Source organism: Astatotilapia calliptera, chromosome 13, assembly GCF_900246225.1.
Source record: "Astatotilapia calliptera chromosome 13, fAstCal1.2, whole genome shotgun sequence".
Taxonomy (NCBI): domain Eukaryota; kingdom Metazoa; phylum Chordata; class Actinopteri; order Cichliformes; family Cichlidae; genus Astatotilapia; species Astatotilapia calliptera.
Genome location: NC_039314.1, coordinates 29,365,577 through 29,381,107, shown reverse-complemented (window position 1 = coordinate 29,381,107; position 15,531 = coordinate 29,365,577). Strand labels below are relative to the sequence as shown.

At 48.9% G+C, this 15,531-nt stretch overlaps 1 protein-coding gene across 6 annotated transcripts in view; it reads right to left on the bottom strand.

The window, feature by feature from the left end:
- LOC113034882 (spectrin beta chain, non-erythrocytic 1) overlaps positions 1-15,531 on the bottom strand; it is a 99,123-nt gene that overhangs the window by 32,574 nt on the left and 51,018 nt on the right. For all 6 annotated transcript variants that reach the window (XM_026190024.1, XM_026190026.1, XM_026190025.1 and 3 more), the window contains 2 exons: positions 4,801-4,952; positions 499-672 (listed from right to left, as the gene is read on the bottom strand). In XM_026190024.1, coding sequence (XP_026045809.1) covers positions 499-672; positions 4,801-4,952 — 326 coding nt within the window. The remainder of the gene's footprint in view (positions 1-498; positions 673-4,800; positions 4,953-15,531) is intronic.

Below are 15,531 nucleotides of genomic sequence, written 5' to 3'. Positions count from 1 at the left end.
AGTGTAGCAGTGCTTTCACTTCTATGTGAAATAAACTGTAATATTAAAGGTGTCATATTTGCCATTTTGCATCTCGTGTCAATAACTGGTTCAACGTGTGTGCGAGTGAGAATATACTCGGTGTGTTATGGGATGCAAAATAGTCTTTGGATGAAATCCTACAGGATGCAAAACAGCATCGATGTGAAAGGTTCAACAGAGGAAGTGCTTCATTATTTTAGGGATGCAAAATGGCACATAAGACTTTTTCTGTCTCACAATTGAAAACTGAGAAGTTTTGAGGACACAAAATCACAGACGGACGTAAACGGTGTCGTTTGTCCCCCATGGAAAACACCAGCTTCTCTACTTCGGTCACAGTGGATATCTTTAGTGTTAGGGATGACTGTAATGACGTCTTTTGGGATGCAAAATGGCGCCCAAAAAAGAGACACACCACACTAGCAGGTGATGACCCAGTCTGGTGTTGGGATGCAAACTTGCTCAGCTGCCTGTTACCTGGAAGCGGAGGATGATGGTCCAGATCAGGCCTAAAGTGAGGCGATGGTTTCCGTCGACGATGTCGTGGGAGCCCATGTTCTCCAGGTGAACCCTCTGCTCCTTCAGGAACTGCAGAGCCTTGTCCACGTTTTCCAGGCAGTGGATCCTCATACGACCCTTCGTGGGTTTCGGCTGAAACGACAACAAAAACAGGAGTGAGGTTTTTTTTAAAGAACCCGCAGAAACCAGAAACCGTGAACCGCGTCAGGCCGCCGTGTGTGAACAGCTGCAGACACAGCTGAACGCTTTCAAACGGACATTTTCTGTTTTATCATCTATTTATTGCTTCACGCTGCAGCTGCGCTGGTGTCCTGAGTTTATATCCCTCCAATTGGAAACGTCACAGATTTACAGATCATGGCTTGAAACGTCCACGATCGCCAAGCGACAGACAGGAGATCTGAGGACATTACACACGCTGTACTCTGGAGCACTTTGGGCATTTCTGCCGTATAAGTTTCTATATTTGCTTTAGTTTTGGTTGATGAGCAGCTTTTAAAAAGAGATGGCGGGGTCCGCCCACCAGGGGGCGCTGCAAGTGGGACCTGAGAAACTGGCGTTGGAGCACTTTAGTCACTTTTGCCGTTTGACTTCAGACTGTGGGCTCGAGCTGCTGATCAGAGAATCTTTGTTGATGATTTCGATTCATTTTCAAACTAAATCTGAGGCTTGAAGCTTTATGATCGTGATGATTTGGTGCTTTTTAAATCATATCTGACTCCAAATTTGAGGTTTTACGGATTTGATGCTCTAATTAAAGAATTGATATGGATCCTGGGCTCTTTCCTTTTTCTGTTTCTGGGCAGTTCACCCATGAAACTGTGCAGGTCAGGCGATTCCTGTCCCGGAGAGGAAACGGAGCCCAGCGTGCCCGCAGTCGTGGAACGCCCGTGAGCCTCGGTTTCCCAGCAGGCGGAGCAGAAGACGCCGAATGAGGAGGACTCGGCTGTGATTATGACCAAAGGATTTACAGGACGATTTAACGCTGCGATAACCCAGTTTACTGTCGAGCTTCAGCCCCGAATCATCAGCCAGATGTTTGACAGTTCAGCTGTCGCACAACAAACGGACGCGACTCCACCCAAGCTGAATGTGACATCGAGTCAGAAACAGGAGTTCGCTGCTCTCAGGGTCAGGATGCTGTGACATCACGGAGAGTCTCCAGCTGACACAGGTGAGGCTGTGCACACCTGCCTGTGTTTCATGGACGTTGCTGAAAGCGAGCCTCTCGGACGGCTCTGACAAATTCAGGAAGGCGATGTTTAAATTTGGATGAAATCCCGAAATATAAACTAAACACAGGACAAATAGAAGTCGACGATAAAATAAATGTCAGAGCAGCCACGTTACATCCTGCAGCACACACACACACACACACACACACACACACAGCGGGACAGAGGCCAACAATAACACCGCAGACGTTTCTTTTTCCCACACGGACACAAACGGCTCAAAGTCGCTCCGTGATTCAGGACCTGGACTCGGACCAGAGGGATTTTTTGGACGATGCCGGCGGTCACCTCACGCTGACGCTCATCAGCACCTTCAGCCATGAAAACAAACCATTTCACCTCCCTCAGGAGCGGGTCCCACTCCGGAGCGGGAATTTCCACGCGGAGAAGGTTGGAGCGGCTTTCAGGCTGGAGCATCGCGCCGTGTCATGAAACGGGGGCGGCCTGTTTGTGTTGTGAGTGACTGCGGTGAGACTGATCGGAAACCTTTTCCCAAATAGGACCTGAGCCAAGCCTGAAAGGCCCCCTCAGAGTAACCCTGGAGTGAGGAGGACAGTGATGGATGTTTTTTATAACACAATACTGCAACGGGAGGCCTGAACAAGTCCAACAAAAACGCATCTTACTACCAAATGCTGCCCAGAAAACATCAGCGATCCTGCTGTGGGACTCTGACATGTTCCCTCATTATCATCCAGCTACAGGAAACAACACGCGGTGTGGATTAATCCGCCTCTGAAAATAGTCCCAACAAATTCCTTCCATTCAAGCGCTGCTGTTTCAGCCCTCTGAGTCATTTCTTAAACAAATGCTACCAATTTTAAACCATTTCTGACATTTTTCTCTGACCACAGGATTTCAGATTTCTCCAAATCCATCTTTCCCTTGAGCCCACGTCATGCTCGTCTACACATGTGCTCATCTACAGCGGCTCAGCACGATTTATAGTTCAAAATAATCCTTCTGTGTCTGACATGGGTTCATGCAGTTTATCAGCTAACTGAAACAAGCCGTTTTAGCTCCTCCCCCTTTAACGCTGCCTTTTCTGAGCCTCGTAATCTGACTGCCGGGACCAGCAGGTGGGTGGGGCTGTGCCCGATTGGACGTCCCAGCACGCAATGCAAAGCCAGATGTCGCTGGCCGTGAGGGGTTGCAGACAAACAAGAATTATTTCAGGTTTACTGTGCACACACACACGCAGCTGAAACTGCACGTGTGGCTCAAACTTCCATGTTATCGCACATGTCAGAAACACGGAGCTTTGCTACTTTAGCCATGATAAGCTAACAGATGCTTAGAAAACCACACACGCTGTCGCTGAGCAAGCTAGCATCAGGAAACTGTGCACGCGTGTCTTTGCTGTGGGCCACGCTGAAGCTGGACTTCACTTTAACTGTAAGCACAGAGACTGAAGCCGTGCACAGCTCAGCCTGCTGCTGCACGGCCTCTGCAGCCGCTCGCTCGCAGATTCTTCTGCTGCTTCTGGAGGCGTTTGGCTGCATGTAAACCCTGAAGTTACTCAATGACTCCTTTCACAACTCAACCCCCCCCCCTGCACAAATACCCCATCTACCACCGTTACCCCCCCCCCATCCTCCACCCAGCCTGCTTCACACGTCACCATCTCTCCATTTCCAACATCCTCCTCACCGAACAGAAGGTGAAAACGGAGGAAAGTCGGATTCCTGGCTGCGTTTCCTCTCCGTGTGTGTTTGACAGGTTGAGAGAAAGCCGGATGACAGCAGAGCGAAAGAGGAGGTCAGAGATGAAGAGCTTCGACAGACAGAAGAAGAAAAAGAAGAGGGGGGGGATTTGGCTTGTAGCGTCGGAAGTCAGAGTCCGGTCAAACTGGGAAAGTCTGAGTGATTTAACGTCATGCGAGCGTGAGGAGAATACAGCAGGAAGGCCGACAGACCGACTCGCTCTCCTCTCAGAATTCAAAATGTGGAAACTCGAGAGCATCAGAAACACCTTCGACTGTTTAACGTTCACCCGGATTTATGGATTTCTGGGATGATTCGACATAAATGCAGTTCAGCGTGCTCTGAGCAGACATCTGTGAAAAAGAAACAGGTTGTCTTAAAAGGGGGAGGAGCTAAAACTGGTGGTTCAGACAGATGATGAAGTGAGGGGCAGCACTGAGGCTCAGTATAAGAGAAAGAAGGATTATTATGAGCTTTGAATCATCCTAAGCTGCTGATCATCATCATCATCATCTCCTCCTCTCTATCCTCTGCTGACGTCTTAAAGAGTCGCGCTGCTGTTTTTATATATTTGGTGTGACGTGTACGCGGCGCCTCCGATGACACACATCTGTTTAAAAAAAGCTCGACCAAGACAGAAACGAGAGCGCTGGAAGCCGATGTGGTTTGAAGTGAAGCAGACAGAGGAAGGTTAATGATTGCCAGAGCCATAAACGCCTCATTTCATCTCCACAGAGAAGGAATAAACGTTTTAGATAAGATGAGGGGGAGAGCGGAGACGCCCGGCAGCTGCTGCTGTGCAGCGAGGACAGCACAGAGCTTTTGTCCATGAACGGCTTGGTTTCATCAGCCAGAGCCGAGGAGTTTACCTCCATCTGCACGTTCACAAACATCAGAGACATTTTACAAGGTGGACAATGGCTGAAAAGCAGAAAGTCTTTCGCTTATTTTCACGATTTGTTCAGACCCGAATGACCCAAAGTGGGTTAAAAAAAAAAAAGAAGTCCAATGCGATTCCATCAGTGCAGGCGGGGAAGGACGAAACAGACGTGACTCCGTCCTGACGTCGAACCCTCATAAAGACATATTTGAGATAACTTAAAAACGTCTCGTTCTCGGCGCTTTGGTGAGTGTTTCTAATATTTAGTCACATTAAAGTCACCTGATGATCAGTTCAGGTCACGTATGATTGTTTTTATGAAGCTGTTGATGGAATATTTCGTCCCAGTGACCCACCGCACCCCCGTGACTCTGAATGGTAAACATTTCTCCAGTTTCTGCTACTCCTTCAAAATAAAAGCCCTGACAGCGACGTAACCCACCAGTCTCTCTCCCGACAGGACCTCCAGCAGCTTGATGAGCATGCGTCCGTCCCTCAGGTCCATGTAGAGGTCGGTGATCCGACAGGAAACTCTGGACAGGTGGGAGTTCACCCACTTAGTGAAGGTCTTCTTCTGCACCGCCTCACGCTCATCTGAGAGAGACACAGAGACAGAGAGAGAGAGTGAGACACGATAATCACAGCCAGGAGTCTCCGAGCGTCCTGCTCGTCTCTGCAGGGTTTGGATGTGAACACGTGTGTGTTTACATATCTTTGTGGGGACCAACATCCTGGTCCTCACGAGTTTGAAGGTATTTTTCAGACAATGTGGTTTTAGTGACAGAGTTACAATTAGGTTATGGTTAGGTTTAGGGTCAGGCGTTCATATTTGATGGTTAGGGTACGCGGCTAGGGAATGATGTCCCCACAAGGATATAAATACACACGTGAGTGTGTGTTCTCCTGTGCTGGATAAAGCAGACTAAACCTGAACTCTGCTCGTGCTCACACAAACACGCAGCAGATGAAGTGTCGCCTGATGGCTCACACCTGCAGCAGAGTTTATTTCCCACGAGCCTGCTGGTTATTGTTATCGCCCACACACACACACACACACACACACACACACACACACACACACACTTTCTAGTGGACAGCTCGAGGATCAGCCTCCAGTTTTTGGCTCTTCGGTGCGGTCGACGACATCTGGGACCAGACTGTTTCGCTCGAGTCGATCGAAGCGCACACTTACATAATTCAGACAACAGACGATGGATTCAAACTCAAAGGTCCTTTTCACAAACTGGGGCCAAACAAAACCAGAAGTCTAAAACGATCCCTCACCTACCATCTATTCTACTGGACAACGTGGCTTTGCATGAGTGACACTTCATAATAATCTAGGGTCTACTCCCGGGCCTCGGTGCAGCGCCGTCAGTCTGACGCTGTCTTTATAGAAACAGAACAAACAGAGCTGCAGAGTGTTTGAGCTTTTGTTTAATGTTTTAAACGAGCTCTTCGTCACACGTGTCTGTCGCCGCAGCTCGAACACGGCGGCGCGTGAACTCAGGAGGTCACAGGAGGAAGTTTCACAACTGGCACCACACCCACACATCCTCCACCCACAGCTGCTCTGTGCGTGCTTTCACACGCCGCTGACTTCTGAACTCACTGTGAGGATTCAAGCAGTGAAGACAGAGGTCAAAGGTCACGGCCGGCTGACACTCTAGCATGCCACGTTTTAAGTGGAGCTGCTTTAAAGTGCTGATTACTAACTGACCACACCAAAGGCTTTATGTGGACAAAAAACACCCGGGGTACTGTGGGGGGCGTGGCCTCTCTGACCCGTTATCGAACAGGTTGGTTTTGAATGATTGCAGATTTTAAACTTCTCGCATCGTCGCTGTACAACGTCTGCAGTCATACACGGTGGTTAAAGTCACTCCCGCAGATAAAAACACGGCACCGACAGATTCTTCGAGTCGTCTTCCAACACGAAGCTCTTCCTCCACACCGGACTGAACTCAGCCTGACCTCTGCAGGGAAACTGGGCCGATAAGATTTGCCCAGTCCAACAAACGTTCACACAAATCCACGACCTTCGCGCTGTGTTGTTATTTTGCAGCAAGACAATGGCCTCAGTGTTGAATGGCCTTCAGCGGAGACGCTCCGATATCAAACTGGAGCTGCTGGAAGACGCCACGAGGTCTACAACTGCCCAGATATCAACAGGAAGAAGCAACGAGGACGACTGGAACAAACAGTCTGCACAAATCTATGAAACCTGCTGTTTTCTGGCTTTAACGCTCAGATCGGATCGAATGAGCCTTTTTAAATGGAAGCTGCAGGTTCAGTGAGCAAAATGTAAATTTGTTCCAGAGATAAAACCACAACAATGCAGCTGATAACACTTCAACGCCGCCCTCACTGCGAGAACATCGGCACTGAGAACAGCAAACAGCCATCTGCGCTCTGACTGCTGGAAAGGCTGGAAATACCCTCCGCTCTCCGAGGGTACTCTGTGACGACGCCTCCCGGCCTCTCCAGTTTCACTCTGATGCACATTTGCGAGGTCGGGATGAGAAACATCCAAACGGATCCACATCTGGATCTTACAAACACTCTGAAAGTCAACAAAAACTAAACTGAAGAAACATTTCAGCCAAACGAACCCTCACACCGTATCGTCACTGTGGTAGAAAAACTAAAATCCTGTGCGAACTGTAGAATGAAGTGACACCAAAGTGTCAGCAGCCTATCACCCTGCAGGCTTCCCACATGGAGTAAGGCTGAGATCATCATCAAAGTTTTCACCGAGCGAGCGGCGCTGCAAGCCGTGGATTCATCAGGCCGGAGGTCAGCTGGTGCATTCAGAAAATCTGCATCATTAGCCTAAATGTTTGGGTGTAGCAGGGGTGTAGTGTCTGCAGATGGAGCGTGGCGGCCCGCGCTGCCTGCACAGGCTCAGGGTGGGCCGCTTAAAGTTCTTTAAGGCACGTTTGTTTCCTGCACGAGAGACATCATCACATGAGAGTTAAACTCGCCGAGAGAACCGAGCGTCTTATCTCCATCTTCATGCTTCCTACTGCAGGGTGTGTGTGTGTTCATGTTGGGGCTTCCCCTTCCTGTGCTCAGAAAGCAGCAGATGCTCGTCCCAGCAGGAGAATGTGTTCTCTCTCTCACACACACACACACACACACACACACACACACACACGTCGGCTATTCATATCTTGTGGGGACATCTAGCCACTTGCCCTAACCGTAACCCAACTGTAACCTGACACTAAAACCACATTTTCAGTCTATGGGGACCTGGATTTTGGTCCCCATAAGTATAGTAAAATTCCACTTTTTGGTCCCCACAAAGATATGAATACACACTCACACACACACTTTCGGTATGACGCTGCTTGTGTCGTTTGCCTTGAGCACGGCTCACCTCCAGTTATGAGAAATACTCGAATATTCTCGCGGGCTGCCAACAGTCGCAGCGTTCCCGCCCGGCTGCATTCCTGCAAATGCTTTTCTGTCTAATCTTTGAGCTCCTGTCTGGGGGAAACAGCAGGTCTGCTTTTATTTGGTTTTATTTTAGTTTTAGCAGGAAATGCACCCGAGCACCCAGAAACAACCCTCAAACATTTAGACCCCGCCCCTTTAAGGAGTCTTCTCTCTTCTGATTGGACCACTCAGAGTGCACTTTATGGAGAGGAGCTGCTCAGCCATGAAGCTCCCAGCATGCTGATGTTAATGTGAGCAGGGTTGGAGTCATCAGCTTTTACGCACTCGGCTACCTCGCTCTAACGTTCCCGCATTCCACGATAAATCAGCTGATCGCGCGTCCGGTACCACGCTCAAATCCAGTGAGGGCAGCCTGCACGGCTCTCTGCCCGACTTCTACACCTGCAGTGGGACTGAGAACATCTGTATTCACAGTGTGTGAATGTGGCCAAACACTTTCGACCATTTTAACATAAATTTCAACAAACTGATTCTTTAAATGTTCATTTTCACGACGAGCTTCAGGAAAAACGATTATTTTTCCAGTTTTTTGCAGAGTTTCCTGCAAATTTCACAAATGTCTGTAATTTTTTTCACGCCAAGTGATTTCAGGTGACGGGAGGCCCCGAGGTAAACGCAGTGTTACCATCTGCTAACGCAAAGCTACACAATCTCACCCTGACAGACACACACAGCTAAGCAGAAGTCAATGTCACAGGCTTCAGTTTCCTCACAGATACTGCTGAGCACACAAGAAGCAGCTGTGTGCGCTTCATTAGGCCTGCAGGAGACAGTGGTGTATTGATGGGGCGGGTCAATAACACACACACACACACACACACACTTTGAGGATGACCTTAACCTGAGCCTGAGGAAGTACACACAAACCAGACAGGGGCATGGCGTGATTCGTCCCCACTGAGACAAAAAAACACACACACACACACACACACACACACACACACACACACACAGGAATGTAGAGCATGAGCATCATGTGAGGCGCATCACTGCTCGTATCATCGTGTGAATGCGGCGCTCTCATAAACATGATCACGATGCATCATGGGAAGTCTAGGTCGACACGAGCTCATGACGGCGTTTGTGGCGTTCGTCCGAAATTTGAAAATGTTTCATCCTCAAAAAGTAGATAAAAATAAATAAATAAAATACATAAAAAAGAAAGAGGAAAAATAATAAACGTAACCAGAGGGGACCTTAGGGGGGATTAAATGTAGAGCAAAGGTTGCAAGGAAGGAAAGGATTAGAGAGAAGAGGAAAGCAGAGGAAGAAGAAACAAACAAGGACAAGAAAGAAAGAAGAAAGATGGAAACAAGGAAATAAAAGAGCAAAGCATTCTGAATTCAAATGATAAGAGTCAAAAGAGGAGAGGAAGTGAAAGCAAGAGCAAGGGTGAAAGAGAGGAAAGGAAACAAGCCAAGAAAGATAAAGAGCTAATAATATGATATGATCATTATCATAATTGTCAGTGATTATTTAATGCATTTAATGTTATTATGTTAATATATATTAAATAGTTTGAAATGTTTAAAAAAAAAAGATAAAGAGAGGAAAAGTTACAGGAAACGACAGAGAAGAAGAAAGGAAAGGACAGAGGTGAGGAAGAGGAAGTGAAGGTTGAGAGGACAGAACGGACAAAATGTTTGTCCTGAAGATTCAAACAACATCCAGTCGATGTTTCACGACGCAGACGAAGAACGAGCGCCATCATCATCATCGGCGTCGTCCCGACCTGCCGTCATGGTCGCGTTCAACACCGACAGCTTTTTATTTTCAGGCTGTGAGAAACGAGCACAGCGAACATGACATTTCACCAAACATGCCAGCTGCGTTCCCCTGAGAGTGAGTGAGTGAGTGAGTGAGTGAGTGAGTGAGTGAGTGAGTGAGTGAGTGAGTGAGTGAGTGAGTGAGTGAGTGTGTGTGTGTGTGTGTGTGTGTGTGTGGGGTTTACAGCGGGAATCAATCGTTTCTTTATCGTCACGTGGGCGTGATGGAGGGGATTTTTTAGGAAATGTCTGAGCGCTTACTTTAGTTTTTACTGCTTTCCCCTCATCCAGTAATGACTAATGAAGCTTTCTATGCAACTATGACCACACACACATGCACACACACATGCACACGCACGCACACGATGTGATGCAGAGATAAAAGGCTCAGATTAGCTTCAGTGAAGAAAGTTTAACTAATACGAGTCACAAATGTGTGAATGTTACAAAAAACATTTCAGAATTTTACAGAAATGTAACATAAATTTATAAAACTGCCAAATATTTAGACAGAGACGCTGATCCGCGACACACGAGCTTCATCACTTTTACAAAGGTTTCGCCAAAATGGCCACAAGGAACCTTTAACGTGAAAATGTCTCGAGGAGGCGGCGGCGAGCGAGGAGTGTCAGACAGGCCGAACACATCAAACATCTGTTTCCACTAACAGAGAGAGACAGAGAGGCTCTCTGACACACGGGCCTGCGTTTCCATATCCAGGCCAGTCCTGACGGATCGTATGACATTCCCAAACACGCACGATCGTATAACCCTGTCAAAACACACACTTCCAGTTCAACAGTTCCAGGATTCCAGCATTCCTGATCTCCCACAGGAAGCGGAGGCCTCAGAGGATCCCCCCCGTGAGCGAGTGTGGAGGTCGGAACTACTGAGAGCAACAGAAACAAACCGGCAGAAGCTCGGTTTAGTCTGCGATTCCTTCCTGCAGCGGCTGATTGCAGCTCACCTCTGATCCTAAAAGCCGCTCCCCGACTCACACGGATCCACACGGGCCATTCAGCAGATCCGCTCCATGATGCAACTCTGGCTTCAAACTTCCCTCTCGTTCATCACCTGAGCGCTCAGGTCCTCTCTCACACCGAGGGCGGCGACCTTATGAAGCACCTGGAGGTGACGCCTGCATGCAGTCACCTGACAGACACCTGAGTGCAGCACAAAGCCCCGATCACTGCTGTTTAACCTCCACACAAAAGGAGGAACTCCCAGTTGGTCTGTGCTCAGGTGTGTCTGGATGAGGCAGGTAACTGTCACCCGTGTCTGACAGCACAGACTCACTTCATGCAAATCTCACCTGCAGGTCAGGTTTGTTTTGACGTCCACAGAATCTGATCTCATTTTGTGCAACATCTGTGCGTGCATGTGTGCATGCGTGTGTGTGTGTGTTAATAATGAGCACAGATGTTCAGCAGAAAACTAAAACCTTCATTCACAGAAACTCAGCAGGAGCCTGGCAGCCAATCACAGGGCACAATACTGGGGCCTGTCATCCAATCACAGCGCCCTCTCCTTCCGCCTGAATGGCTGATGTGACACAGAGCGGCAGTGTGTTCCCGTGAGGAGGGGGAAGCGAGCCAGATTTGGGGACAGAGGAGCATTGAGAGGCGAGGACACAGGCTGATTATCGACCGTTAAACCGACCGAGGCCATATGTGGCGCCGACTCAGCGCCGCCTCCGGGCAGGACGGATCGCGGCTATCCCTGTCCACGCCGGTGCAGACTCATCTTCACCGCTGTCCCCCTGCAATTTAATTGGACAGAACTCGAATCAGTCAGGAGGTCGTTGGACCGTTGGGTTCCTGACGTCGAAAGGCCGATGAGGAGACGCTTCCTGCTGCTGAGCTGCAGCGTCTCGTGAGCAGCACAACATGCTGAGACCTTTTTATACTGCGAGCTCGTCTCCTCGGACGGAAAACGCAGAAATGACGCCGCTGTTAGAAACGGGAACCGTCCGAACTGTCCAATCACAACCAACGCCATGGCCCCGCCTTTCCTGTGAACGGTGTTTCTCAGAGAGGACGCTGTGCCGTTTCGCTGCTTTGCCCATCAGAGCCACTGAGCACGCTCAGTCCATCTCCAAACAGCAGACCTTAGCCCCGCCTTAGAGCCGGAGTTCCCGTTGTTCGAGCTTATTCTGATTGCTGCTGTTGTGTTTTCGCAGGAATGTTAATGGTTCATGTCGATGAGCCGACCCTCGTTTTCATCCGGGAAGATGACTTCATGTCACCGAGCAGAACGCCAACAAGATGCAGCTCGTTTCTCCGCCCCCACCCCTCGCCGGGACATTCACGCCGACAGTTTGTCTGATTTTTAGCAGAAACTGTCGACAAACAGCAAACTCGAACTTTTCAACCTTCTGTGACTCAAATCTTCTAAATCCAAAGTGCTTCAGTCCTTATTTACCAGCAGTAATCTCGGTCCAGCTCTAGTTAAAAACACTGAACTTTATTATCTTTAGTCGCAGGACTCAAAGAGTCCAAGAGAGTCTGTGAGCAGTCGGTTTGATCTCAGGGTCATTATGCACGCACTTCATTAATCTTCTTCACTATTCGGATTCAAGAAGGAAACACTGCTTATATATTAGATTATAATGCATTTCAAAAACACACCTGATAAAGGCCTTTAAAGGAAAGCGTATCTGGGAGTTTGAGGAAAGGAAGCCAAAGCTCGGACGGGATGTTACAGACGCAAACACGGTGAAACAATAGTTTCTGTTTGCTGCTCTGACAGATTTAGAAACGGCTGCTTCCTCTCAGACGTTGTCTCATTTTCCAAAACTTTATCTTTTCCATTTTTTTGTTGCTGCAGGCCGTTGCGTGTTTTCTGTGTTTATAAAATGAGGCGTTTTCAGTTTTAGCCTCATGCTTTGTGCTTCAGGATCATCTGAGGCCTGAGGCGTGTGTGCACGTCTGCAGAAGAATGAATCTGGTCAGTTATCAGCACTCGTGCTTTGTTTTGGCCTGTGTGTATGTTTTTGTATGATGTACAGACAACCATCAGTGGAGCGTAATAACTCTTGCATTAACTTCCTGTTGCTTCACGATGAGATCCTCTGGAAGTTCAGCTCAGGACCAAATCCAAAAATCCTGCCTGTGTTTAGATTTGACTGACAAAGTCCAAACTCGCAGCTGAAGCTCATCCTTCCCCTCTTCAGGTCGTGCATTAACATCCTGCTCTGCGAGAAGTCAAATAAACGAGGACGTCAAAGAGTCCTCTAATGACCCAACGTTTAACGTCTGATTAAAGTCTCTGTGGCTCCTCGCGCCGAGCCAACAGCGGCACGGATTCCTTACACACAGTCTGACCTTCGAGGCAACACGCCGGCTCTGATAGAGCAGCCAAACCCTTCTAACACTCACATTCCTGCAGTAGGTCATTACACAACACCAGAGATGAGATAAGATCACTCGCTCTGACAAAACACGCGCTTACGAAATCACTGAAGTCTCATTCCCACACCTGCTCGCCCGAAAACACTAAAGACACACAAAGAAGAGTGTGAGTGTGTGTGTGTGTGTGTGTGTGTGTGTGTGTGTGTGTGTGTGTGTGTGCGCGCGTGGCATGCTGTTCCTGTCACGCTGACAGCTGAATAAAGACTCCATGCCTTCCTCCTTCCTCTCTTTCTCTACACGTCAGGAGCCGGCGAGGCTTTTCAGCGCCACTGTCACCCACAAACAAAGCCGAGCTCACGAGCAGAGCCGTCAGTGTGTGTCCGCGCCGTCGGACGCCAGGAAATGCACGCCGTCGATATAAATCAACTTTTCCTTCATTACAGAAGCTTCACCGCAGCGCCCGGATGCGTGGCTCCAAGTATTGGTCGGCGCTGTAACGCTGACGAAGCCGGCTCACAACAGCGACCGTCACAGCCTCGCGTCAGGATCAATCACCCTGATTATCAATGATAAATAAGTCGGAGACAACTGGGTCACGAGCTGCTGCTGCTCCTCTCCGAGGTCACGTGACATCGCCGCTGAGGGATCACGTGTTCCCCGACGGGTCGCCAACCTGTCTGCAAACGCTCGCCAACGAGGCACGGAGCAGCAGTAAAACCCGAGAACGTTCGCCTTCAAAGTAAAAGCTTGCGGCTAACATGTTTCAAAAGGTGTGACTTTTACTTTGAAAGCAGCTCCGTTTCCTGTTTGTGTCAGTTTGACTGCTGCTGAGAGATCCGTGTATCCGTGTTTAGCTAACGGGTCGTTTTTCACATTTAACAAATTATTTTTGTTTGTTTTGATGACTTTTATTCTGACGTTTAATGATTTGAACTCAGACCTCAGTAACTGCGTTTCGTTCCCTGATGACAGTCATGAATCCTTGAACTTGGGGCACTTGTTTTAGCGCCCGGTGCTCGCAGACTCATGCACGGCCGGGCCTCGTTCACACGACGTGTGGTTAGTGGTCACATGACCGGACTGATACGAGTCCTAAAACCTTCTGTAATGACGTCTGCGCTTCAGATGCCTTCACAAGAATAATCTACAACAGAAAACATTCGACGCCTGGTTCAACAACTCCGAAGCTACAACTGTCCCAGACGAGGCGCTGGCTCCGTGCTGGGAGGTCATGAGGTCATGGCGTTCTGCCATAAGTCGTCATTTTACGTCAGCAACGGAGAATTTAAGGTTTGTGGAACCCGGGTATGCAAGCCGTGGTTGGCGTCCCTGTGGTGTGGCGCTCTAAAGGCCCACGTGGGGGCAGATTCTGCGTACAGGCTGTAAAGGTGTTCACAGACACAGAAACCAGCGTCTGCTCTGAAGCTGCTGTGATGACTGATTATTAACCAGATGTGTTTAATGAATAATCAGCTCACAATAAAATAGGAGCTGGCCGGCGTCGCGGGTGGATGTGCTGCTCCGTCTGCAGCTGATGAATGGAGAACACTGTGATTTATTAAAAGCTCCTGACGTGAAATTATCACCGCGAGCAGCTTCCAGATCAGCTGACGGTTTCCTGTTAGTCTGGAGGGATTTTAAAGCCCTGCTGCTCGTTCATGAAGGACTCTGTGGGTTATTTCCACTGCTGCTCAGTCGTGACCATCCAGACCTCGGAGGTGGTCTGAGACGGGTCCGATTACGGCCCCCTGAGTCCTGAGAACACCTGGAGAAGCAGCTCAGTCAATAAATCTGCAAACTCTCAGTTTTATTACAGAAGCGCTGGTGCTTACTTCACTCCCTTAACGTGCTTTAAATGCATGTTCACTGAAAGCAGCTCTGTTGGATGAGTCATGTGGCTTTCCGGTGGTTGAGCGCAGAAAACCCTCAGAAACTGATTAGCAGCATCTGAAGCGCCGTGACGAGGCGCCGTGACCTCGCTGGTTTGTGGTCTGAGGTGAACTTCTCTCTTCTCAAACAGCTGTGTGCAGCTGTGGACACAAACAAACACGTTACCTCTGTTTATTTTTAGCTTTTATGCATCTCTCTCTCTGGGCTCAGACTGGCCCCGCCCCCTCTGCGAGCGTGCTCAGTGGAGCGTCCCTATGAAAGAGTCCTTTCAAGCTGCAGATCTGCGAGTGGAAACGGACTGAGACTTGAAACGCACAGCTCCGTCCTGAGACGCTTCCTCGTGCCACCTTCAGGCTCTCAACAATCACTCCATTCTGCTCCCGCCTCCGACGCCGCTGGTTCCTGCGTCCGTCGTCACCACCAAGCTTTCATTTCATCCAGAAATGATGGCGGCTATCAAAAACAGGACAAACTAACCAAATATTTTCTTCTAGAGATCGAAGAAAAACTCCAGTTTAATCATTGAGCTTTGATGGCGAAGGCCTTTAAGTCGCGAGGCTCCACGTCATGCTGAAGGTTACTGGTGGGAGCCCGCCCCAGCTGTCAGGGGGCAGGAGGGGGGTAGATCCTGCACAGCTATGGAGCTGGGTTTTGTCCAACTTTTAATCTAATTTCCGGCTTTATAGAGTTAAAGAGAGGACTTTG